At 40.8% G+C, this 24371-nt stretch overlaps 1 protein-coding gene across 3 annotated transcripts in view; it reads right to left on the bottom strand.

Moving 5' to 3' along the window:
- The window catches only part of DYM (dymeclin), a 214277-nt gene that overhangs the window by 186374 nt on the left and 3532 nt on the right, over window positions 1-24371 (bottom strand). For 2 of the 3 annotated variants that reach the window (XM_018078808.2, XM_018078811.2), the window contains exons 2-5: window positions 14797-14974; window positions 4717-4769; window positions 3972-4065; window positions 2522-2658 (exon numbers count right to left, since the gene is read on the bottom strand). In XM_018078808.2, the coding sequence (XP_017934297.1) occupies window positions 2522-2658; window positions 3972-4065; window positions 4717-4769; window positions 14797-14936 (424 nt within the window). In that variant the 5' untranslated portion in view covers window positions 14937-14974. Of the gene's footprint in view, window positions 1-2521; window positions 2659-3971; window positions 4066-4716; window positions 4770-14796; window positions 14975-17320; window positions 17400-24371 lie in introns of those variants that run through there. The other variant, XM_018078810.2, reaches the window with a different exon arrangement.

The raw sequence follows: 24371 nt of genomic DNA, 5'->3' as shown, positions 1-24371 counted from the left end.
CTCTGACTGCAGCGTGAGCATCCCAACGTGCTCTGAGCTCCCAGGTGCTGTATTTAAACTCAGGGAACATGGCACTGAATATATTATCCAACTAGAAGGATAAAAATGTGATGCTCACAGTTTAAGCAGGCAAACAAACACCACCACAGTGTGACTTCCAAAGGAGTTTTGATGATCCTGAGAAGAACAGTTACCTTTTCTCAGAAAGCTGAGAGACTGAATAAAACATGAAAATGGATCACAGGAAAGAGAGGTTGTTTGTGTTGTTGGGTGGTTGTGCTGTTCTTTTCAGTAACTACTCACCAGGCATTAAGGAAATAAGGACATTTCAAAATTCAGACACTGTAATAAAGCTTTTATCTATATGGACATTTTATTTACATTATCTAGTAGATATAATAATGTCTTTTATAAGGCTTGTTTTACCATGCTTGCGATCGAAGAATTATAAATAACATCAAGCTCCAGTGAACAAAAAAACAGCAAGGATGACCAAGAACATAATTTTTAAAAAGCATGTTTGCCAAATACAGTAAAGCCTCAGTAAAAATACTTATGAATCTACGTCAACTTCGCAATAACAGGCATGGTCTAGTTTCCAAAGAGTAAAAAATAAAACTTAAAGAAAGCTACACTTGACTTCATTATAGGAAGGTAGTCACCTTATTCCCACACTCTACAGATATTTTGAAAAACCAGTGTGAAAATTTTTAGGAGCCAAACCCAGTGGCTGTGTAAACTCATCCCATAAGGAACCTCAATACCCTGAGGAAGGACGCAAGAACCATCCCCAGCTGGAAACACGAGGAGGAGCCGAGGAGCGGCTCATTTCCTGCCTCCCCAGCAGACCACACACAATTACCTTCCTAATCAACAACATCCCATGAACAATCTGCTCGGAGATAATTGCTAAGTACATTTGCCACCAATATGCACAAAATTATCGCTAATAAATGTCACTGTGAATTACAGTCAAGTGCTACTAGACACAGTATAAACACGGATCTACCCCAGTGACAAGAATCACTTTCCATACCACGCTGCGAGGAACTCCCAGAGCAAGGAATAAAGATCACAGGGGTTCAACCCAACAAAAGTATCGGCTTTTCCACCCATCCCACTGGGTTATGCTGTACACTGCAACAAGAGGTGGGCCATTTTTTCAGATCGGGAACTAACCCACAGCAGTCTGCAGGGATAGCTTATTACAAGCAGGTTTTCCTTTCTAATGCATCAGCGAGCTGACTTCATTCCTGGAGATCACTCATCACAGTTTAAATACATTAAACCATTTCAACATGTAGTACTTAATCTTTTGGCACCAGAATTCTGATTTCCCCAGAGTAGTGGCGGGCGCCAAGGAGTTAAACAGACTTTAACGAGCAGTTTTCACTGCTCAGTGAGCAAGCAGCGATTCGGGGTCCTCAACGAGCATCCCCCTTGCAGGAAATCCACAGTGAGATCCTTCTGGTTGTCCTCCCACAATCCACTCACACTGTATCAGCATTCTGAGACGTTCTTGCCTTTATGGGGTGAACAACATGCATCTGCAAACTGAACAGTGCCCGGAGCTGGCCCTGGCAGTGCTGGGTTAGCGGCTGGACTCGATGACCACAGAGGGCTTTTCCAACCTGCACGATTCCAGGACTCACAACAAAGAGAAGGAAACCAAGGCTCCCATGCCAGTGTTATCCATCATGTGCTTTGTAACTCTGTAAGAGCATCCTGATACAGCGCTGCGCAAAGGTTTGTGGCAGACAGTGTTAACACTGTCTTTTTGCTGCAATCTAACTGATTTTGAATGCATTCATATTATACTTATTCAAAAAGAAAGAATGGAAAAAAACCAGCTGGATTACTTGAGTTTCTTCCCTGCCATCTTCCATCTTGTGTAATACATGCTTCATTTCCTGGAGATGCACCCATTTTTGAACATTCTGCCTCAATTCTTTGGCTTTTCTTGTACTCTTATATAAACTCTTGCCCAGTAGCTGCCTTTTCAATGGATCAAGTCTAACCACAGTACTGTCACCTTCCCTCACTAGATTCCTAAAAATTGCATTAACTCCACTCCGTGGCTGCTGTTGGTTTACGAAAAATATGTGAAAAGAAGCATTAATTTCAGTACTGCTGTTCCAACAGTCAGCTTCACCCTAGTTCTGTTCTGTTCCTCTGAAGAGGACCATTAACACCCTTCAAACTGTGTGAAAATGACAAGTAGGTCTGCAGCACCATTTCTGAACAACTGTTTAAAAATTGCCAAATTAATCCAAACCTCTAGCGCTTAATTCCTAGTTTTAAAGCAAAGTTTGGGATTCTTAGTCCAAACAAAACACAGAATCACAGAATTAATTAGACCCTAAAGGGTCAAAGGCAAAAGACCCTTAAAGTAAGTCCAACCATTAATGTGACTCTACCAAGTCCAGCACTAAACCATTTCCCTAAGTGCCACACCTGCAAACATGAAAACATTTTATTTTCTCATGGGATGTTTGTTTCACTAGTACTAGTGTGTACCTACCATATGAGCCTGGTCCGGCTTTCTCTTCGTAAGTAAGGTGAAGTTGGAGCTCCTCTTCTGACATTCGACTGATGAATACCTTCAGCAGACAGCAAATAATGAACAGTGCATTGTGAGCCTGCCAGATAAAGAGGTGGCTAGAAAAGAAGCAGAAACAAACAAGAATCAGTAACGCTTCACCAGCAAGCATACATCAAAAACCACAAGAAAATAAGTGCCAGAGTAGACAAAGTCCCTGGAGCTGAAGCAAAGAAAACCCAAACTGCTCAAGCAGGGAGTTCAATTGAAAACTGAAAACACAATGGAAATGTATTTAAAAGTAGTACAGAAAATACAACCTTATTCCCAAAGACATTTATAGTTACAAACACCAGAGCTGACAGAAGTATTAGTCTTTGATGGTTCAGCAAACATCTGAAGGTTTCTAGACACTAAGGACTCGAGGTACCCAGACACTGGAAAAGTTCCAACAGATTTGAGACCTGAAAGCTTCTCTGGCTCCATGAACCTTATCCCTTCTCCGAGTCAAATAACCCTCAAATAACCATAAGCATTCATGGACTTCATAAGCACCATACAGCTTTCCTATGCAACTTACACAAATATCTGCCAGGTTTTATGCCTGGAAGGGGAATATAGCTTCATTACACTTTCTTGAGTCCCAATAAGTAACTGCTTGGAAGCCCATGCAACAGCACAGAGTCAACTACCACTTTCAAGGTATCTTTGGATTAAAGCAGCAAAAGCTCTCCAGCCAGGAGCAACTTCTTTCTCCAGATACAAGCAAAAAAACTGATGGCAGTCCTGGGAGCAAGGGGGCACCAAAAAGGAAGTTTTGGGTTTGCAGCCTCAGATCTGATGAGAGTGGAACATTCATCTATGGGGGTCAGGGACCAACTATGGAAAGACTCCTGCAAAAGCCCCACAGTGCTGCACAGGTAATCTCCTGGAGTTCTTTCCTACTGCTGAAAGGGGCAAGCAAAACCAGTGGCAGCTGCACAACATGACATGAAAGCAATATCTCGATACATATTTATACATATATTTATAAATATATATTTTATATATTTATATGTGCTTTTATTATTTATATATTTTAAACATTTCCAAGATAAAATACTGGTTTATTCATTAAGCTTGAGCTAAAAAGCTCAGGTGATTTTTAAACAGTTCTAAACCAGTAGTAATCCTAACTTCCACCATTTGTACACAAATATGTTCATCTAAAACACAAATATGTCTTTTTCATCAGCAACCTATCTACTATTGTACTTAATCTTCTGTGTCTGGAAAAGTACTAGACACTTGTTCTGCTTCAAACCACAATATAAGAGAATTCCAAGGTTTGATCTGTGAGCATGTTAATGAGTAAAGTAAAAAATTCAAGGGCTAGCAACAAAAGGAACATTTAAAAAATTATGGCACACAAGCTTTTTCTCCAGGGACTTACTTCTGACATTCTGCTGAAATTTTTAATTCTTTGGTTCTAGAAAGAAAGACTTTAATCAATGACCCAAGGTTTCCTGTCCGAGGATTCTTCTCAACTAGATAAGGAAAAATAAGACACAATTACATAGCATGTCTAAGGTGACACTATTTCATTCAAACAACATATAGAAAAAACCACAAATTTCAATGTCTTAAATATTTCTACATAAAGCACAGTATGCCTTGTTTGGCTGTACAGGTGTTGTTCTTTTAAGATTCTCCAGCACATGATTTACCACTAAAAAATACTATTCACCCTAGATTTAAAATAGCCCCAAGGTGGGATACTCATACTGCTTTCTTTCCAAGACTTGTCTACACCATAGCAGTCTCCTGTCAGAACACTGGGCAGGTTTTCACAACTGCCTTTTACCTTACTGAAACACCGTTGATCACATTTATATCATTCCTTCCTTTTGTCCTCTGATCCCTTCCCCTTACTGATCAGATCAGAGGGCAGAGGGAAGAAGAGGTAGTAGGGGTGGAATTGTTTGTTTTAAACCTTTCAGTCGTATCATTCTGTAAAACAGCTAATGGCAGAAGTTTCTAAAGGTTTGGGATATGCATAAACACAATCTTTACACTGCTTTAATCTCACTAGTGTAACACGTACAAATAGAATACTGAAGACATGAATGTGCACGGGGATGCTGGTCCTTAATTTTTCTGGAAAAGCACGTGGAAAAAAACATGTCACAATTTCTCACCTAAAGACTTGCAGACTGAGATTGTGGCTTCTTCCAAGAGCTTTAAGTCAGCGCTACGGAAGAAAGAAAAGAAAAATGGTTACACAAGCAGTTGGGTTCCTGCACTGGAAGTGAAAATTCATTACAAAACAGTCATAGAATACTTCTACGAAGCGCTTAATTTCAGCAATCCATTAGCTGGCAGAGGTCAGCTTGTTAAACCTGCTAAAGCAGGGTTCCCTAGAGCCAGCTGCCCAGGACCATGTCCGAGTGGCTTTGGAGTATCTCCACAAGCTCTCTGGGCAACCCATTCCAGTGCTTGGCCATCCTAATACCAGGCACTGCAAGACGTATTCAAAGTACAGCAACTATAATGCAGGAAACTAACACTCAAAAGTGAACAGTCCAAGTGAAATGTCTCTTCTTCCAAGTAACAAGTGACAGGACAAGAGTAAATGGCCTCAAGTTGTGCCAGGGGAGGTTCACGTCGGATATTCAAGGAAAATTTCTTCACTGAAAGGGTTGTCCAGCTCTGGCACAGCTGTCCCAGGCAGTGGCGGAGTCCCCATCCCTGCAGGGAATTAAAAGCCCTGTGGATGTGGCACCAGGGGACATGGGTTAGTGGTGGCCTTGGCAGTGCTGGGGGGATGCCTGGACTAGATGACCATAGAGCCCCTTTCCAATCTAAGGAATTCTGTGATCATTTGTGTTACCACTACCTTTGTGGCCCTAGTGCTGTCACACTTAGTTTGGCACCACTGAAAGTACAGCAGCCTACAGAGTGAACTTGATTTTTTTTTACAAGAAATTTCATTTGAAATTATATATTTTTAAAGCACGAATTAAAGAAACCTTAACCCAATATTTAACCTCAAGCTAATAGCGTTTCCTTGAATTAATGTTATTATACTAATGCTACAACCACATCAGAAACACCAAATTTTTTGTAACTTCATTAATTGCCTGTTGATACGCCTCAGAAAACCATCATCCGAGAAGAACAATAAAGCAGTAAAGCAAAACCAGCCAACAACCACTGAAAGTAAACACCATCTGCGTCAAACACATACTTGCAACACTACAAATCTACCAGTGCAGGACAAGTGATACTCAAAAACATCCTCAACAGATGGGAAAACAAGATGAATAACCAGATATTGTCTCCAGTGCCGCACTGAGCCATACGAAGGTGTCTCAATATTAATAACTAAAGGGCACCCTGTCCCATCACCCTCGTCATTAAAATTTCTCACTTCTGTCTAGTCTGAATCTTCCCTCTCCTAGCTATTGTGAACCTACCCTCTCCTAGTTTAAAAACATCACCCCCTGTCCTATCACTGCAGGTCCTACTGCTCAGGGCTTTGAAGGAGACTGTACAGCCCCTACACAGACTGAATTAACTGTATGTAATATAGCTGAACAATTTCAGAGCTCATGCAGCCACATCCTTGTAATGAAAGGTATGACAACCACCATCCTCAGAATAAACAGGAGAGTGGCAATGTAACGACACCTGAACAGTGCTAAGCCTATAAAGGTTGGTGGTACAGCCTCTCTTGCAGAGCTACTCTCACACAAAAATATAGCAAAACTGAATACTGCAATAATTAAGATTGCCAAAGTCGCTGTTCCTTCCTAAGCATTAAGTTTTCTGAAGAGTAATCTGATTTATACAAAACTATCAGAGACTAACTCTCTGTCCCACCTGCTCAACCCCATCTCAGCAACCACCTACAGCTCTGCCAGCAACCTAAAAGACAGTGGTGGGGGAAAACAGCCCTCCTTCTTTCTGTTTTTAAATTTAGATTGGTAATACAATCAACCTGAGATTATCAGTGGTGCTGTGTGGGAAGCACCTAAACCCGCTCCACTGCCGAAAACCCTGTGGAGATGTGCTCTTGGAAGCTGTGGAGTTTGAGCTGTGACCAAACTCCTGAGGATTAGACGACATTGGCAGGAACAGCAGCAAAAAGAATTATTTCAAAACCCTTCAATAGGAAATTATTCAAGATAAAGACATCAAACATATTAAGTTTTAAGATGGCTGCAAATTTCCCTGTATACCAGAGTAATTTACTGTGCAGTGAGCTGACAGCTGAGACAGCTCTTCACCTACAGCTGAATATCCTAAGACAACTTTATGCAGATTGGCTTGTCCTGATATCAAATATCAGCATTCGTTCCTCTCTTATGCTTTGAAACATAAGATTCAGAAAGAACAAACTTACACTTTGATATATACTTTAAAAACAATGGACTTGGTCTCCAAGGTGGTCTCTTGTCTCAGCACTAAAAACATGAGGAGTAATTAAAAACAAATGGTATTGAGTAAGAACACACCACCAGCAACTACACACAACAGGTTCATGACAGTTTTCTAGGTCTGTGTGACCTTGCACTGAAAAAAAAAACAACAAACAAACTTCTAAATTTGCCCAGCTGGCTGCTTGTCATCAGGATTTATTCCTTCCTAAGAGCAGGGAGGGTGAATATTGCATAGGACACCAACTCAGTAGAGAATTCTTAGGTACTGAATAATCATCATCTAACACAACGTGACCCACCTCCCACTATTCAAAGATCCTGGGGACACAGTCTGAGTGGTTATTATAATTGCTTCAGGATTTAAACCATAAATGCAGACATGCAGCTTTGAATTATGGTTCATTTTCCCCTCATTTCTAAGCAGTTGGAGTTCAAAGTATAGTGTTCTTACAGATTTTTTTTTCTTCCCATTGAGTTATTAAAATCCACACAAAATCCTCAAACAAATTCCACAGAGTTGCCTAATTTCTGCAAGTTGCCAGGATCAAAACCAGTGAAAAACCAAGCAAGGCCTTCAGATCTTCAGCAAAGCTTTTAACACTCGAGTCATTCTTTTTTTCTACCCAAATGAAGTGCAATGCTTAAAAACTACCTACAGCCCACTTGCTCTTACTCATACAACAAGAACACAAAATTGAATTTTGCCACACACAAGACACACAAAATTGCCACACACAGAATTTCAGTTCACTCAACAGAAACATCTGGTGAGGAGGAATTTCAGCAGAAACACCACCCCAACACACACACACACACACACACACAGACATACATACACCAGTGAAATGGTGTTCTTGCACTGAACAGAAGTATTAATACTGTCACATCCCCGTGGATAGATTCATGGAGAGAGTATGAGGAGGTACAAAAATAGCAGCTCATTCCCAGGTACTTGGGGGCAAGCTTAGCAGTGGCTTTCTTTCCTCTGCTTGGGCAGGAAAGTGGAGTGAGAGACACGGAGGAGTGAGAGACTAGGTATTTTTTTGTGCAGTGAAGAGACAGAAGGCAAATTACAGTAACACTTAGCTAGAAAATGGCAAAGCTAAGAGTCATAAGGTGGCACAAAGGAAATGCTGCAAGCAACTGTGGTACTGACTTTGCTCTACAGTCCCTGTGGAGATGACATCTGGCTAATGAATTAATGTAAGAATGGAAACCCGACACTGAAACATTTGTCTTTTCCTTAACCCACAGAGCAGCACTGGTACTAAATATTCAAACTGTATTTCAGCACAAACAAGAGCCAGCACAGAGCGAAGCTCCTTCACTTCACTGATCAAAAATAAAAGCTCCAATTTTCTCTAAAAACATTCCTCACCTGAGGAATATGGACTGCCATGTTGTCAAATATGTATACAGACATATATACTTTGTGTCCAGAGCAGGGAACAGAGCTGGGGAAGGGTCTGGAGCAGCAGGAGCGTCTGAGGGAGTTGGGGGGGCTCATCCTGGAGAAAAGGAGGCTCAGGGGGGACCTTCTGGCTCTGCAACTCTCTGACAGGAAGGGGGAGCTGGGGGGGTCAGGCTCTGCTCCCAGGGAACAAGGGACAGGATGAGAGGAAACAGCCTCAAGTTGTGCCAGGGGAGGCTTAGGCTGGATACTGGGAAAATTTCTTCATGGAAAGGGCTGTCAGGCATTGGAAGGGGTTGCCCAGGCAGTGTTGGAGTCCCCATCCCTGGAGGGATTTAAAAGCCCTGTGGATGTGGCACTTGGGGACATGGGTTAGTGGTGGCCTTGGTAGTGCTGGGGAATGGTTGGACTTGATGGCCTTGGAGGGTTTTTCCAACCTAAACCATTCCATGATTTTAGGCAAATATCTGGGAATAACATAGCAGTTTGGGACTAAGTTAAAAATGCATTTACATCGTTCCCCTTCGACACAATACATTTAATTGTAACAAAGTGTCTATGGGAGAATCAAGGAAACCACAATCTTTCGGCAAAGCACATGAAAAACCCCACACGTTTTCCAACCTAAACCATTCTGGGATTCTATGACATGAAACACCAGTTTCAAGCCACGGATCTTTAACAGCATGATCACAATGACCTGGGTGAGTTTGTTCTTGTAATTATGTATTTAAACTGGCACTACCTGAACCAAGCTCCTACCTTGTTTTGGGAAAGCTGTACATATTTACATATTTATCAGTTCTACAATTTTCCAAGGAATGAGCAAAAGGTACCACCTGGTGTAGGGATTCAAACAGGCTGTGAGCACAGGGGGGAAACACTGAGGATTTAAAGCAAAATATTCTTAACCACAGTGGCTTGACTGGCCCACTTAGATCCAAGCATGTGTGTGAGGTGCAGAGTTGCTTCCCACACACTTTAGGAAAAAATTCCAGGCTTCACAGGAGTTCCTGCCTCATCCTGTGACCTGATGGTCAGCATTTTCAAAGTACTTCATAAAGGAAAGAAATTATTTTATTTGCTTTTTTTTATGTAGAGGGTTAAGTCCACAGACTTCAGCAAAACTAAAACTAATAATAGCAAAATTTGCTCCCTTGACAGCACAGAATTCTTTAAAGAAAATGGTTTTATCTTGTTTAATTTTAAAGGTATAAAATCAGGAGAGGTTTAACAGTGATTATTGTCTGTAACACCCCAACACCAAGCAGTAAGAGTATTTTGCACACCAATTGCCACTACAAACCCAACTATGCACAGGCAAAATCTATGTGACTCCAGCTACCACCCATCTGTGGTGGAAGTAAAGAGTAACCAAGGATAATCGTTAATTTGTTGGGATTTAATCACTCTGTAGTTGCTGATCAGAGTACAAGGAGTTTCTTCATCAGGGAATGAGTTTTCTTTAAGAAGCATCTCCTCAGTGGAGGTGGGAAAGAATGGTAAATCAAGCAGTCTGCCAGTCAAAAAAATTTCATTGTTTTCATTGACTGCAGACTTTTATTTTTGGCTTCAAACTACCAGACAACTGGATTCTGTGGTCAGCTATTATGGCATATACTGTAAAAAAACATTACTTCCAAAGAGAAGAGGGGAAAAAAAAAAACAGAAGGAAAAAAACCCAGTAGCATTATGAAGAGGATTATTTTAGAGCAGTTGAATTCAGTTGCCTTACTATAAATTTATTATCAATCAGTCCCACAGACTTGAACAAAACCACAATTACCAGAAGGCAGCAAAAGTTGCTTCCTGACAGCAGTGAACTTTGAAGAACGTGGTCTTATCCCCTTTTAGTTTAACAGCATCACCATACAAGAGGTTTCAAAGTGGTAGTGACTTTTCTTAAAGTGTCTCAACATGGCAAGAGGAAACATTCTGCATACAAACTGTAATTACAAACATACCAGGACACCTGCCCTTGTTATGGTAAGAAAAAGACCCAAACCAAAGCAGACAACCACCCCCTTTAAAAAAAGGAGGTAGAAAAAAAAACCAAAGGAGCAGCTTTCCTGACTATTTTTCCTCATAGTAAGGCCTTTTTTCTTTGCCATTGAATACAAAACAGGAGAACCAGCCCATTTAGTCAATTCATACTGTGGGAATGCTGATTTTAATGGACTAGTTGGAGGAAAGACATCAAAGAACATAAGGCTGCATATGATTTATTGTACCACTTTAAAAATGTACCACGTTAAGGCAACATAAAAGCTGCTCATTTTTATGTCTTTCCACTAAAGGCCCATGCACACTATTCCTGAACCAGCAACTCATTAATAACTCCAGGGAAGGAACAAAGCTGAACAGTAAATATTAAGCACATGATTTTCAGCAAGTTCTGCTTTAGTTAACTTGCAAGTTTTCCATCAGAAAATAATTGTAACTAATACCACTGCTAAGGAGGAGGTTGCATTCTTGGTAGCAACTCATAGGAGAGCCAGACAAACACAAGGTCTGCCTAGACTGAGAGTTAAGGCTCCAAAGTAAACTTCACAGCTCTTCATCGTAACAATAACTAAAAAAGTCATCCAGAAAAGCTGTATTGTGTTTTTCCAATATCCAAACATTATTCAGATTGATAAGTCAGCCACTTGAAAGGTAGAAGTGTAAGATTTAAAGAGGTTTTATACAATTTTAATTCAGCTCCCAGGAGTCCATTCTGTGCAACAAATAAAGACCCATGAAGGGAAAAAAAAAAAAAAAAGAACGTGCAGGAGTGTGAAATTGGAGCACCAAGTACTTCCAAATGGTTGAAACCAGAAATTTCTCAGCAGAAACTTCTGTCAGATGATATCACAATAAACCTTTTACGGCAGAAAGCATGAGGCAACCTAAAACTAAACTGCTGGTAACTTTCCCTTTTACTATCACTTATGTATATACCACTTATCTCCTACCACTCCTAGACTGTGAAAGGCCCCAGTGGACTCCCTTACCTGTCAAATAGCTGAGACTGGCTCTGGCTGTTACTATCACTCCTGGCAGGGGAGTCACAGGGATTCACCATCAGCTCATTGCTGATCACTGACAGCTGATTCAGAATCAGGGTTTGTGAATACACAGACCAGAATTAGTTACACGTAATGTTTCCTCTTAATACTTGCTAATTATTAAGAAAATCAACATTACATGAGGAAGAACAAACAGCCCAGAAGAGCAGAATGTTACACTCCAAGCAGCCAGCTCTGCTTTGACCACATGCTTTTCCATTCATATTTGGATGGTTAAAACAGCAGTTTTAAGCAATCCCACCTTTTAGCCCAACAGTCTGCTGTGGCCCCCCAAAAAATCAATCCCTCACTATGCCAGAATTGTTTTGTGGCGCCAAGGTATGAATCACTCTAGGGAATTAACTCAGCTGAAAAAACAAACACTTTTTTTTTGGCCGTGTTATTTTTCAGACAGATTAGTTCCTGATTAAACCCACAACAGAACCAGATAAACACTGGAAGAGATAGTGAAAGGGCAAGAGCATCTTGCATCAGTGTTGCTGACAGAGACACAGTGACTTCGCAGTCAGAAGGTATTTGGCAAACCTTATTCCCCAGAGAAAACTACCTCGTGTTCTTCACAGAAACAGATCAAGAAGTTAACAGGACTGAAAAAATAAACCCAGTAAAGAAGGCATGGCTGAGGAAATGAGCAATGCTGAAGAGAGATTAAGACACATAGGGCTAGGGAGAGAAACCAAAGGAGAGAACCAGGAAGACGAGAAATGGATGAACAGAGGAAGAACACAACCAAACTGAAAGGGAAAAGAGGGAAAAGCAAAATAAGGATGCAGAAGAGAGTACAAAAGTGCCAAGACAAGCAAAGCAAAAGAAAAATGAAGACAGACAGCAGAGCATAGAGAGTGGTGCCATTATAATACAAGATACAGTATCATGTCCTTGTATTTCTCAGAGCAGAAAGACAGTAATTCCCCATCTCTCAAGCCAAGCCCTAGGCTTCTGATTTAGAAGATTAAAAGACTATTGTTCCTCAGAAAATCCAGCTCAGTTTGGCACCTGGGACCAGCAGCACCTGGACTAACTTGGAACAGCTCCTGTAAAGCAAAGCACTAGTCACACGTCCCTCCCCAGGGAAAGCAAGCATGGAAAAGTGTTAGAAACCCTACAAACTTCACTTACACAGATTCAGATTCCCCTTAGATGTCTTCCTTGCAGGTACTGGTTCCTTGCTATGGCCAAGGTTTCTTGAACAAGGTGAACATGCCAGGCACCTGCTGCTGAAAGGAGGAAATCTACCCCAGCCCCACCCCAGCAACTTCCCCACATTGCTGGTTTTTCCTTGGATATTTTGGCTTTGGTTGATTGTTTTTCCTACTAACATGCATTTTCCCACTGCCTTCTCTTCTCATGTATTTCTCCCCCTCTTTCTCTGGGGTACTGCTCTATGTGGAACAGAATTATGTCCAAAGCAGCATCCAGAAAAGACAACCCTCTTCTCCTTGGGGATCATATTAATCCCATCTTTGCAAAAACTCTAGAGTATCACCATTTACCTCCACAAAAACAACCCACAACACTTACATGGCTCCCAATAACACTTGCAAACAGTCACTAATTTTGCAACAGAAAAAGTAAATTTAAAAAGAGAAGAAAACTTTAAAACTCTGTCCCATTCAACTGACTCCCTTCCACAAGTCACGAACCAGCATCTTGCTCCTGACAAAGGTATGACCTACACTCAGGCTTCATTAAAAACAGAGTTAACTTGACAAATTGCAAGCTTCTAGTCTCAGAGATGAATATTGACCTCTATTGTTCTGTTCCTGCAGGCAAGGTTATCTGATACAGACAGTGGCTGAGGGTGCCAACATCACCCAAAATCACTTGTCAAATGGCTCTCTCAGATAGATGTGCAAGTTAATGGGAAATTTCTGTTTCCCTCCAATTATAAAGCTGCAGAAAAAGATGCCTCTAAAAATATTTCTCCTCCAGCTGCCAGGCAAGAGCACCATCTGGTGTTCAGCTAATTAAAGCTTTCAACCTGAATTTGGATCATTTTTGTTGTTGCTGTTTGCTTTGTTTTTTAATTATATTTACTGCCTGGGGTTGTTTTTTTGTTTGTTTGTTTAGTTAGGTTTTTGCTTTGTTCAGTTGGGTGGGGTTTATTTTTAGAAAATTTACTCTGTGCTGGATCTGATTCTGTGAATAGCAAAGCAAACTATGAAAAACTCTTTAACTTCCACAGAGGAAGGAAAAAGAGTAGAACCACTCAAAGAAATTGCTGGGGGTTTATATATAACTATTTTCCCCTAAAAAAACCCAAACAATAGAGTATTATATAACTTGGAATATTGTACATCTTCTTAGCCATGGGTAGGCCATAAATAATTCATGTCTCATCAGGGATCTTAGAGGAAATACAATTGTTCCCTCACACGCTCCCAATTACAAAACATCCTTCACAAGCTTTACAGCCCTCCACAGCACTGCACCTTCTTCCTAACCTCTGGCTATTCTCTCCAGGCAGAAGCCAAAACACTTCTTCCTCCTCACTCTTCACAAAAATAGCACCTAGTAAATGCCTCACAGTTATTTACCTTAACCCATTTTCCACTCCAGCTGTCTGAACTTTCACTTATTCACAGAAAAGCATCAGGTCACTGTTGTAAAAGGTAAAAGCAGTTTAAGTAACACTTAAAGGTGTTAAGTAATATCAGATTGTTCTTGTAAGAATGATTATCAGCAAGAGGCCAAGGAATTTAGCAATGTTGGGTTAACAGAAGTCACAAGGACTTATATTCTCTGTTCCTGGAGGTGTGCTATGGATCCTCTCAAAAATACTAATTCTATTTATATCCACACCACTTGCTGGAATGAAAAGATGTTCAAAGCTTGAATTTTAGATATTTAGAAAATATCTGTACGAACACAACATGCCAAACTTCTTTTTAAAATGTAAAAGAAGGTGAAAAAAAGCCATAGAGACTAAAAAACTAAACAGCTAACGTATAATTAAATCATGGAAGACGTAAAATTCACTGTAAGTTGAGAGGAAACATCAAGAGTTGGAATATTCAGCAAGTCCAGTCACCCCAGAGGCTACACCAAAGAAAAAGAAAGCTTCCTAAAACAACAAGGAAAAGAAAAAATTTTCCCCCCAACACTACAGACCCTATTTCAGATCTTTCCCAGGAGAATCAATAGCAATTACAGCCATCATGAAGAAGAAAGAAACCCACATGAATGGAAAAGTTGGTGGAAAACATTTCCAAACTTAGAAGCAACAGCCTATTCTACACAGGCATTTATTCCTATGCTACTTAAAACAGGAACAATTAACATAACCACTCATTTGCTTTTGGACTTGTCACTTCTATAAATATATCTTTTAAGTTTAGTTCTTCAGCACCCTCTTACCTGTTTGTTGGAGTGGTGAAGCTAAAAGACAGCAGCTGATTCCAGAACGGGTCATTCTCAGAGATGGGCTCTGCTCCTGACAATTTTTTTAAGTACTCGTTTTCTGGAAGCTCACTGATGCTGCTGCTGTTTGCTCCCATCTTCTTTGTTTGGCAAATCTCTTTCTAAACGTTCATTTCTTTGAGGAAATAAAAAAGAAGAAGAGAGAAACGTAAGTCTCTTGTACAAATAAGGAATATATGGATCCTAAATTAGACAGCACTAAAGCTTTAGTTCATTCCCTTGAAAAATCACTGAGACGTAGAAATCAGGTGCAGAGGAAGACTTTAGACTTTCTTTCAAAAACTTAGGAGAATGACATCCTCATCCAAGGAAGTTAGATGTTTCTGTGGTATATATTTCAGTCATCATCTCACTTGGATTTAAATATATCACACTCAGGACAGTTTTATCAGTACCAGGGCTGCTACCAGTGGGGGAATCTGCAAAGAATCCACAGTTTTAACAGGGGTGACAGGTTGACAGGCAATTCAGGAATACATTTTCAAACTGAATACGCACAGACAGAACATGGCTGCTTCTGTAAAGATGCAGTGTGCCACCAAGGATCGACACCTTGAAAGCTCCTGCCTTGCCAGAGAAAGCACAGCTATTGTTGTGCTGTTATCCAGCAAGGAAATGTACTACTGGACCATCTCTGTAAAATAATGTGGTTGTTCCTGGGCAACTACTTCAAAGGGGAAAAGATAAAAAATAAACCCATCGGAAACACAGCTGCTTTTTGAAAGAACAGTGCAGAAGTTGGCACTCCAAATCCTCTTTTCATTACTAGCTGTGTTGTGCTTGATCTGTGCAAAGAATGAGGTTTCAGTTCTTCATGCAGCTTATCACTGCTTCTCATCTTTATAAACAACTTAATTAAAGAAAAAAAAAAAAACACCACGATGCTATCAACTACGTGCCAGGGATGATTCCAAGTATCTTACATCTTTCCAGGATATCAGATTCAATAATCTTCCATCTTTTGGGAAGAAATAACTGTGACTGATAGCTTTAAGAGTTTATATGAAAAAAAAAGCATTCCCAAGATAAAAGTGCTGCGCAACATATTACTGTGCAAGCCAAACAGTTACTCCTGAGCTGGCATAAGACACAAGAACAGGGACAGCTACCTTAGGAGATTCAAGCTACTACCCACCAGCAACTCTTCCCTTGACAAAGATACAGGATCTGTTTCATGAATCACTCCAGTACTGATTCTCTCGACTTTGCAGCAGCAATTACTTCCAGAAATGACAATTCTAGCAGAAGTTAATATTAATAAAGAACAGTATAAATATGAGGAAAGCTTACTAAGAACAAAGAAAGATATGCAAGGAAAAGCTGCAATGTTTGCAGCCATCGTGGAGGTGCCTGAAGAACTTCTCTCTCATATTTAGAGCAAATGTACAGTACCTAAATATTTCAGAAACAACAAAATGCCAGTACAGAGAGTAGAATATAAGATATATTAAGCAGTAGAAGGTGAAATGCTACAAGAATGAGGACATTGTTTATTATTTTCTAAATTTTATTTGTAGGGGACTCTACTGGCTGGAAATACACCACTCCACACTCCTTCCCTCCATTCCAGCACTGTCACTATTAGCTGCTCTAGAGGACAGGATACTGAAAGATGAAACCTTTACAATGACTCAGTATCTCTCTCCTTCAACAACTCCACCACCATAACTCTGCCAAAATGCACCCAGGGAACTCTTTGTTTTTATGGGACAGTTGGGTTTTCACCACCTCCCTTTAGACCTGACCCAATGGGAGATGCAATAACCTTACAACTTTATATACACCTCCCTTAGCAAAAAGCTCTGAAGACACTGTCTACAGCACTTGAAAAAGCTGGGTTTGTCACAGGGGCTATCTGCAGGAAGAGAAATTTAAAGTAGCCTAGGAGTGAAAATGGGACTTTGTGCCAGGGAATTCTGTGGAAAAGCATTAAAGGACTATAAAATGTAATTAGTCTAAGAGGATTTCCAGAACTTTGGTCGAATACTTACTCACAGGACCAAATGAGTGCATCTTAACCTGAACACAAATTTTGCCACCTCAAAGAAAAAATCCCCTGAATCAGTGTATTCTGCCTTCGAAACAATGCCAATGAATACTAAAGCTATAGAATAAAGTAGAAGAGAAACCAATTTGTGTAATATCTGAGAATACTGGATGATCACTTTGTAAAAGAATCGAGGTTGAGCTGGTACATGGACATCTCAGCTCTGCATCCCCTCGTTTCACAGAATCACAGGATGGTTTGGGTTGGAGGGGACGTTAAAGCTCATCTTGTTCCACCCCCTGCCATGGGCAGGGACACCTTCCACTATCCCAGGTTGCTCCAAGCCTTGTCCAACCTGAACACATTTCCAACATGTTCAACTACCACAGAAGCCAACAACAACACTGTTGGCCCTGGACCCATATTTTGACTCAGGTCCCTTCCCTGCACCTTTAAATGACTTAGAGGCCCTACATTTAAACCATTACTTCTTGGAGAAAAGACAAGTCTGGTCTGTGTCTGCTTCATGTTCCCATTGTCTGCTCATGTTTTCCAGTCCACTTGCTCCAGGAGGAACACCTAAGGGAGAAGAGAACCAAGAGGCAGTTGGAGCCCTGCCTTCAAATCCCTCCACCTTAACCTGGAACTCTTGAGTTCCCCATGTCAGAGCATTGACAGCATCCAAAATCCTTAGCCTGTTCTCCTAAGATGAGTAACTATATTCTTTGTTTCCCAAACTATTCTTACAGCTTGCTGCAGCTCCCCAGAGCCCCCCATTTAACCCACTTTCCCAGAAATATGAGAGCAATGGGAACAGGTTGCATGCTAATTCTTGAAAAAGAGTCTGCATACTTTCCAGATTTCCAACAGTATCCCAGCAGGTTAAATTCCATTAACACAAATCCAAAACAAATAGTGCTTTAACTGCAAGTCTCAGCAAAATATTTGCCATGGTTTTTTTTCAGAGTCAGTGTCAAATTGCAGTGCCCAAAAACACACCCAGTTCCGTGGCCACAGCCACACTCTCGAGCAACAGGACGAGCTGCTGGTTGGAATTCCTAGTGAGCTCCCCAGCCCTAATGCCCAGTTGGCTCCTTCCAAACTGCAGAGAACATGTTTGACTCCACAGCCCTGCCCTGAAGTGACAGGAAAACGAGGCACTGGCTGACTATTTTCTCCTCTAGATGAAATAAACACCAAGCCATTGAGATCTGTGAAAAGAATGTGATTGCTAGTTTGAGCTCCAGATAGTAGTTTGTAGATAAGTGGACTTGGCAAGCTTTGCCTTCCACTCATTTGGGAGCCAACAAATCTTGGAGCAATCAAACGTGGCTTTTTCTCTCTTTGTTATATCCCAGGAGGTTTTTTTCCCTCTTGTAAGAACATTATATTCACTATACTCCTCCAAAGTAAAAATCTCAGCAAGTTCTAGACGACCACACTTACAAACAACATAAAACAGGTGTAACAGAGTGGACTCCTTCCTAACTCCTTCCACCAGGACCTTGTGTTATCTCAAAGCTCGCTGAAGTGCTCTGCAAGGACTTTTTGATGCAGCCTGAGCACCTTCAGCTCCTACAACTTGAGCAGCCACAGGCCCTGCTTTAAATAAGCAAGACATTTTTGAGGAACTCCAGCCACCAGGTGACTCAGGAAACAAATCCCTCCTCAAGAGTTCATGAATATCCTACAGCAAAAATGTCCAAAAATAACTACAATTAGAATAAACATTATCAACATTTCACTTCCAGGCATTTTAACAACAGTAACAGATTAACCCCAATGTTTTAACTTATCTGGTTACATTCTAGCCATGATCTCGAATACATTTCCAAGACAGATGTTACTACACAATATTAAATTAAAAGTCACCACCTTAAATCATTTTCAAACATGCTATTAAATGTTTCTTTTAGAAACAGCTGCCTTTGGCTGAAAAGGCCACTCAAATGTAACACACAGCCACTTAAATGTGGACATTGCTCTTGACTAAGAGGTGCTATTGCTGTGCCTGAATGCTGGTTAAGGCAGTAGAGGTTCAACTGCCCTATAAAGTCTTTAAACAACATAAAAGTTTGGTCAGTATTTGGAACACAATTACAACACTATGTTTTAGATAGCATTTAAAATTTATTTATCCATGATTTTCCCTACTTTGACTTGACTTTCATAACAGCCCCCGCTGCATAGAAGGGCTGCTCCAGGGGATTCCAAAGTCACTGCAAAAAACAAGGTTGAACAGCTTCTGCTTCCTCACATGCTGAAGTGCAACACACCCAAGAAACACCAAATCATGGCAAATCCTCTTTCACTCCAGAAAAGTCAGTCCTTACCCCAGCAGTAAATTACCAACGAAATCTAATTTTTTTTAACTTGAAATACACTAAATAAATGCATAGTTCGTTAAAATTAAAAAAAAAAAAAAGTTAAATCTCCTCTTGAAAATCAAATCTAATTATCTGCTAAAAAAAAAAAAAAAAGGAAAAAGGAAAAGAAAAGAAATTCAAACACAACTTATTAGCAACTCATTCAGTTTAAATCAGTGTTATTACACCCCTGCAGAACCACAGCCTGGTCTGCAAGTGTCATGCTCTATTATACCCAACATATGTTCAGTCCCAGAACTTGGCTCCACGATGCAGCAGCAGATGCTCCACAGCAACACAAGGGAGTTTGTTTTGCACATCAGGACTCATTCCAACCTCAAATTGCTAAGGGCAGATATAAATCCCGAATTTACTGTTTCTTCTAAAAGATTTTAGTATTAATTATTAACAGTGTTTACAAGAATATATTTTTTCCTCTGAAAGTTAAAAGCAATTCAGCAATAGATACCTGCTGGGTCTGTGCTCATAAGTGTAACTGAAGGCACAGATGTGTACTACTGAACTTGGGAAAAAACTCGTCATGCTCTCTAAACTTTCTATTTAAATAATTTTAGACAAGTAATTATAGTTCCTTTCAGGATTAAATCTTCTACTGGTCTCAAAACCTAACTGCCAGTGCTGACAGTTTGTTAATCTGTCCAGCACAGCCAGCTCCCCCTTCCAAAACTATCCTTCCCATGACTGTGTGGCTGAGTTTGCAGACAACATGAATAATATAGATGATATATATTTTTTCCTAACATGAGACTTCCCACAGAGTTATGAGACTACTGCATTATATATATATGATTCTCCATGCAACAGAAGACACAGAAGTTATATTAACAGTATGCATTATTCAGCCCCAATATGTGAATTTTACTGTCCACACAGCATATTTGAATTCTGACTACTCATTCATATTACAGTAATATTCCACTGGAACACAGACTGGTTTGACTGGGAAGGGACCTTAAAGCTCTCCTCATTCCACCCCCTGCCATGGGCAGGGACACCTTCCACTAGCCCAGGTTGCTCCAAGCCCCGTCCAACCTGCCCTTGGACACTTCCAGGGATCCAGGACCAGCCACAGCTTCTCTGGGCAGCCTGTGCCAGGGCCTCACCACCCTCACAGGGAAGGATATTTAGACCCAAGGATCCAATGCTTTATGGTATAAATATCATACACAACTTGCCAACAGTGCATCCACAGCTAAAGAACAGTCTAAAAAACCCAAAGTTACACCTTATAGATGTATATTCCTGTGCAGGATCAGAGTGAGTTGTCTGAAGCAGCTGCACAGCCTCGAAGTCTCTTTCTATTTGTTTAATGTGTTTCAACTTGCTTTACTAGAGCAGGGAAAGCTGCAGTAAACCAGAAGCCCTGCTTATTTTGCCATCTTTATGAAGATACTCACCTCCCTGCTCCCAGCAAACCAGCTTTTGCAACTCACTAACCTACTTCTGTCACAGCCTCAATATTCTGTCCTAGCTTATTCCCTAATACAGGATTTTATTCCTATAAAAATATCCCTATTTTCCACCCAACACACAAAATATCTCAAAACTTCTCTAGGGCCTCTGAAAGGCAGGTAGGGAGGTAGTCAAACCAAAGACAGATCAAATTAAGTGCCAGCTGATCTGGGCAAGATCTTGCATGTACTGCTTTAATACTCACCCCTCTGCACCTCAGCTTCACTAAACCTGTCCCGTGTTTCATCACATCCCAATGACTGCAAAATCTTCATGACCTAAGAGATCTTATTTCTGCCCATCAGTAAACAAACCACAGAACACTCCAGGGCCCAAGAAAACGTAACAAATAAAACAATATGCAAAAAGAAACAACATCACCTGGTCCTCCACTGTACCTTAGGATCAGAATCTTTGTACGGATTAACTGCTGACAGAAATACCAACGGGCTCCATACAAAGCAATTTTCCCAGAGAAACTGGAACTGGGTACCACACCTACCCAAAGGAACCAGAATAGGAGTCACAGATATTAACTGCTATGACAGGACAAGGGGGAGTGGCTTCCCACTGCCAGAGGGCAGGGTTAGATGGGATATTGGGAAGGAATTCCTCTCTGTGAGGGTGGTGAGGCCCTGGCACAGGTTGCCTGCCCATGGCAGGGGGTGGAACTGGATGAGCTTTAAGGTCCCTTTCAACCCAAACCATTCTGGGATTGTATGGAATGAGCACAGACATTGTAAAACTGAAGAGATTTGATTTCAGGAGCTGACCTACAGTTTCTCTTACCTACATAAGGCCTTCTGCTCCATTCCAGGAAAGAAGGCAACAGTAAGCAGACCCTGTAATTCAAATCACAGCTATGTTAGCTCTCCAAATCTCCTAATCACTCTCTGAAAAACAGGGTGACAAAGCTCCCTCAATAAGGACAGCTTTGCAGCTTCCCAGGCATACTCAGTGTTTATGCACCTGCACTGCCTGGGCAACTGTTTTGAAGAAGTTTTGGTGCTGTCACCAAGGCTCGAAAAAATAAAAAAAAAGAAAAAGAAAAAAAACAAGAAATGAAATTTTATCTTTCTGTAAAGATAAAAGGCAGTCACGCAAATATTTCATTAATACCAAGGAATCATTCACTAGTTTTCACACAAAAAGAGGCACGAAAGTTTAAGAACTTTGTTTTTACCAATTAAATCGGTAACATTTTGCTAAACAAAACTAATGATGCAGAAATACACAGCAATAACAACTCATGACTGTAAAAGGAATCTTTAGGGGAAAAAAAAAATCTTTACAGTCCTCGGACTTTAGGATTTTTTGCCATTTTAAATCAGAGGAGAGCACTGAAATAATCTTTGTTTTTAAAGCATGTTAAAGAGTCAAAATATTTCAGCTATAACTCAGTGCCTGGCAATCATCAAATAGAGTCAAACCACTGTTAAGAATTCACCTTCTCTGATACCCTAGTCACTTACAACCAAACTACCTGGGAGATTTCAGAATGGAATAAATGTGTTCTTCGTGACCAATTAAAAAAGTTTCCTACTGTTTTTAAGTTAACGACTGATGCAGAAAAGACTGTTTCTGCTCACTTTACTTTTCACTGATGTGCAATTTTTCTTCCCTTTTCTGCAGCATATTTGGCGACAACTCCTTTCTCCAATTCCCTTTATCCACCCCCTTCACTTTTTCACACTGCAACTGTTGAGACACATACAAGCACCCAAAAAAAAACCCCTGAAACCAAAAAAAAAAAGAAAAAAAAAAGGTTTTGTGAGAAGTAGCAGACTTTTGTGAAAAATACAACATGACCATGATGGGGTCTATCCTTGCACCTTGGGGGCCAACACCATCTTTCTTGGCTTTCTACATAATTTTCCATTTCTCCTCTACCCAGAACTTTTCACACACTACCAAGTTTGATGGCTACTGCCTGGGGTTGTGAAAGTCTGTACCTACAACCCTTCAACTTAACCTTTGCAGCAGCACAGCACAGTAACCATTCACCAGGTACCAAAGTACCTTCCCTGAAAGTACCTAAGTACTTTAGGACAGAAGCACTTCTGGACAGCAGTAAGAAATGCCACAGGATTATGAAGTGGTCCCCATAAACCTTAAGTACAAGGAAAATAAAAACGTCCATCTTCAGGTCTTAAGGCAGCTCCCAATATAAATTATCTGACTTGTCCACTGTTTATTCTGCTGGATGAACAAGCACAGCATCCCTTTTGGTCCTCCTGGACTATTCTACTGCCTTCCTCTTCTGCAGCAAGAGCCTGAATAAAGCAGCACTGCAGTGACAGTAGCGTGGTCCTTCTGGCTTCCACTGAAGCCTGGGGAGTCCTGCACGTAGCAGAAGTGATTTATCTTGATAGATTTACTGCAGGCAGAGAAGGCCCCTCACAGGGAGGGCACGCAGCTGAAAAAACGGGTGACGATGCTGTGTTTTCTGCTCCAGTTCCTTTTCCACAGCATTTTCGTGGGAGTCAGTCGTCAATAAAAGCCTAATTCTGAAGAGCACAATCTCCTTCCTTCACATCCCACCTACGGGACAGTCGTTCTGCTCCCAAACGAAGAAGGGATTTTTCAAGACCTTCACAGTGAGGCAGAGTATTTCAAGCAGAAGGAATCGGATGTGAGCGAGCCCGGATGCTGTGGTGGTTGCCCAGACTGCTCCACAAGAGATGCTATAAATCACCTCTGTCTTTGACAGTTCACCCTACACGGTTTGTCGTGTTGCAATGGAGCGTTCTGAAAGGAGGTGACAGAAAAATGAAAACCTGAATTCTATACACGAGACTGACATGTACAGCTGGTCTGCTTTCTCAGTGCCATCACGGAAGCTTCACACATTTTAATTCATTCTTTGTAGTAACATGCAATCACTAACCACCAGGTTACTGGTGATAAAAAACAGCTAATGTCTGATCATCAAACCTACTAATTTTGATAAGGAGATGCCCGTTTAATAATCTCAAAAAAGCTTATTTCAAATGAACTACTAGTCACCCTCACTAGTCACCTTCACAGCCTCACCCTGAAATGGAACTACTGACTCACAGGTGAACAAAAAAAACCAAAACATCCTTGCTCTGAAGTTATTCAAGATCCAAAGAAGTCTGACACAAAAATACCATTCCAACCTTTTGCCTCATAACAAAAACTTGTGATACTGCTCTAAAACATATGAAAATGTTACGTGATGGCACCGAACACCAATAAAGTAAATGTATGCTTGTGACAAACAATAATCCTGTTTCGAAGACCTAAACCCCCAAATTGTTGTATTTCCACCCACCAAGTATTGGTCCCTCCATTAACACACAATCATTAGGTGACACAACTAATTTATGTTAAACTTTTTGTCCTCTCTGCCCTCAGTCACCATGTTTTGTCAGGGGCAGGACAGCGGGTACGTGTTCAATCTCTGGAAGGAGTTTTTTTGAATCCCACAAACACCTTTCTGTTAAGAAGTTCAGAGAGCTGCCATTTAACTTTTACAAGTAAATAAACATTTATAGAACCTAAGGACTTCTTTGTCCAATTCCCACACATGCAGCAAAACATATCTCTAGTTCATGGACACAAAAATCCACAAGATCTGTTAGGGACTCCTCAATTTTGTCCGTTTTTAATGGTGGCAGTTACACGCCCCCACCAAAACACCATACTTGTGGCCAAATCTCCCT

This window comes from Manacus vitellinus, unplaced genomic scaffold (genome assembly GCF_001715985.3).
Source record: "Manacus vitellinus isolate BGI_N305 unplaced genomic scaffold, ASM171598v3 scaffold_42_pilon, whole genome shotgun sequence".
In the NCBI taxonomy this organism is placed as follows: Eukaryota; Metazoa; Chordata; class Aves; order Passeriformes; family Pipridae; genus Manacus; species Manacus vitellinus.
Note: the sequence above shows the minus strand (reverse complement) of the source record. Positions and strands in the feature narration are given on the sequence as shown.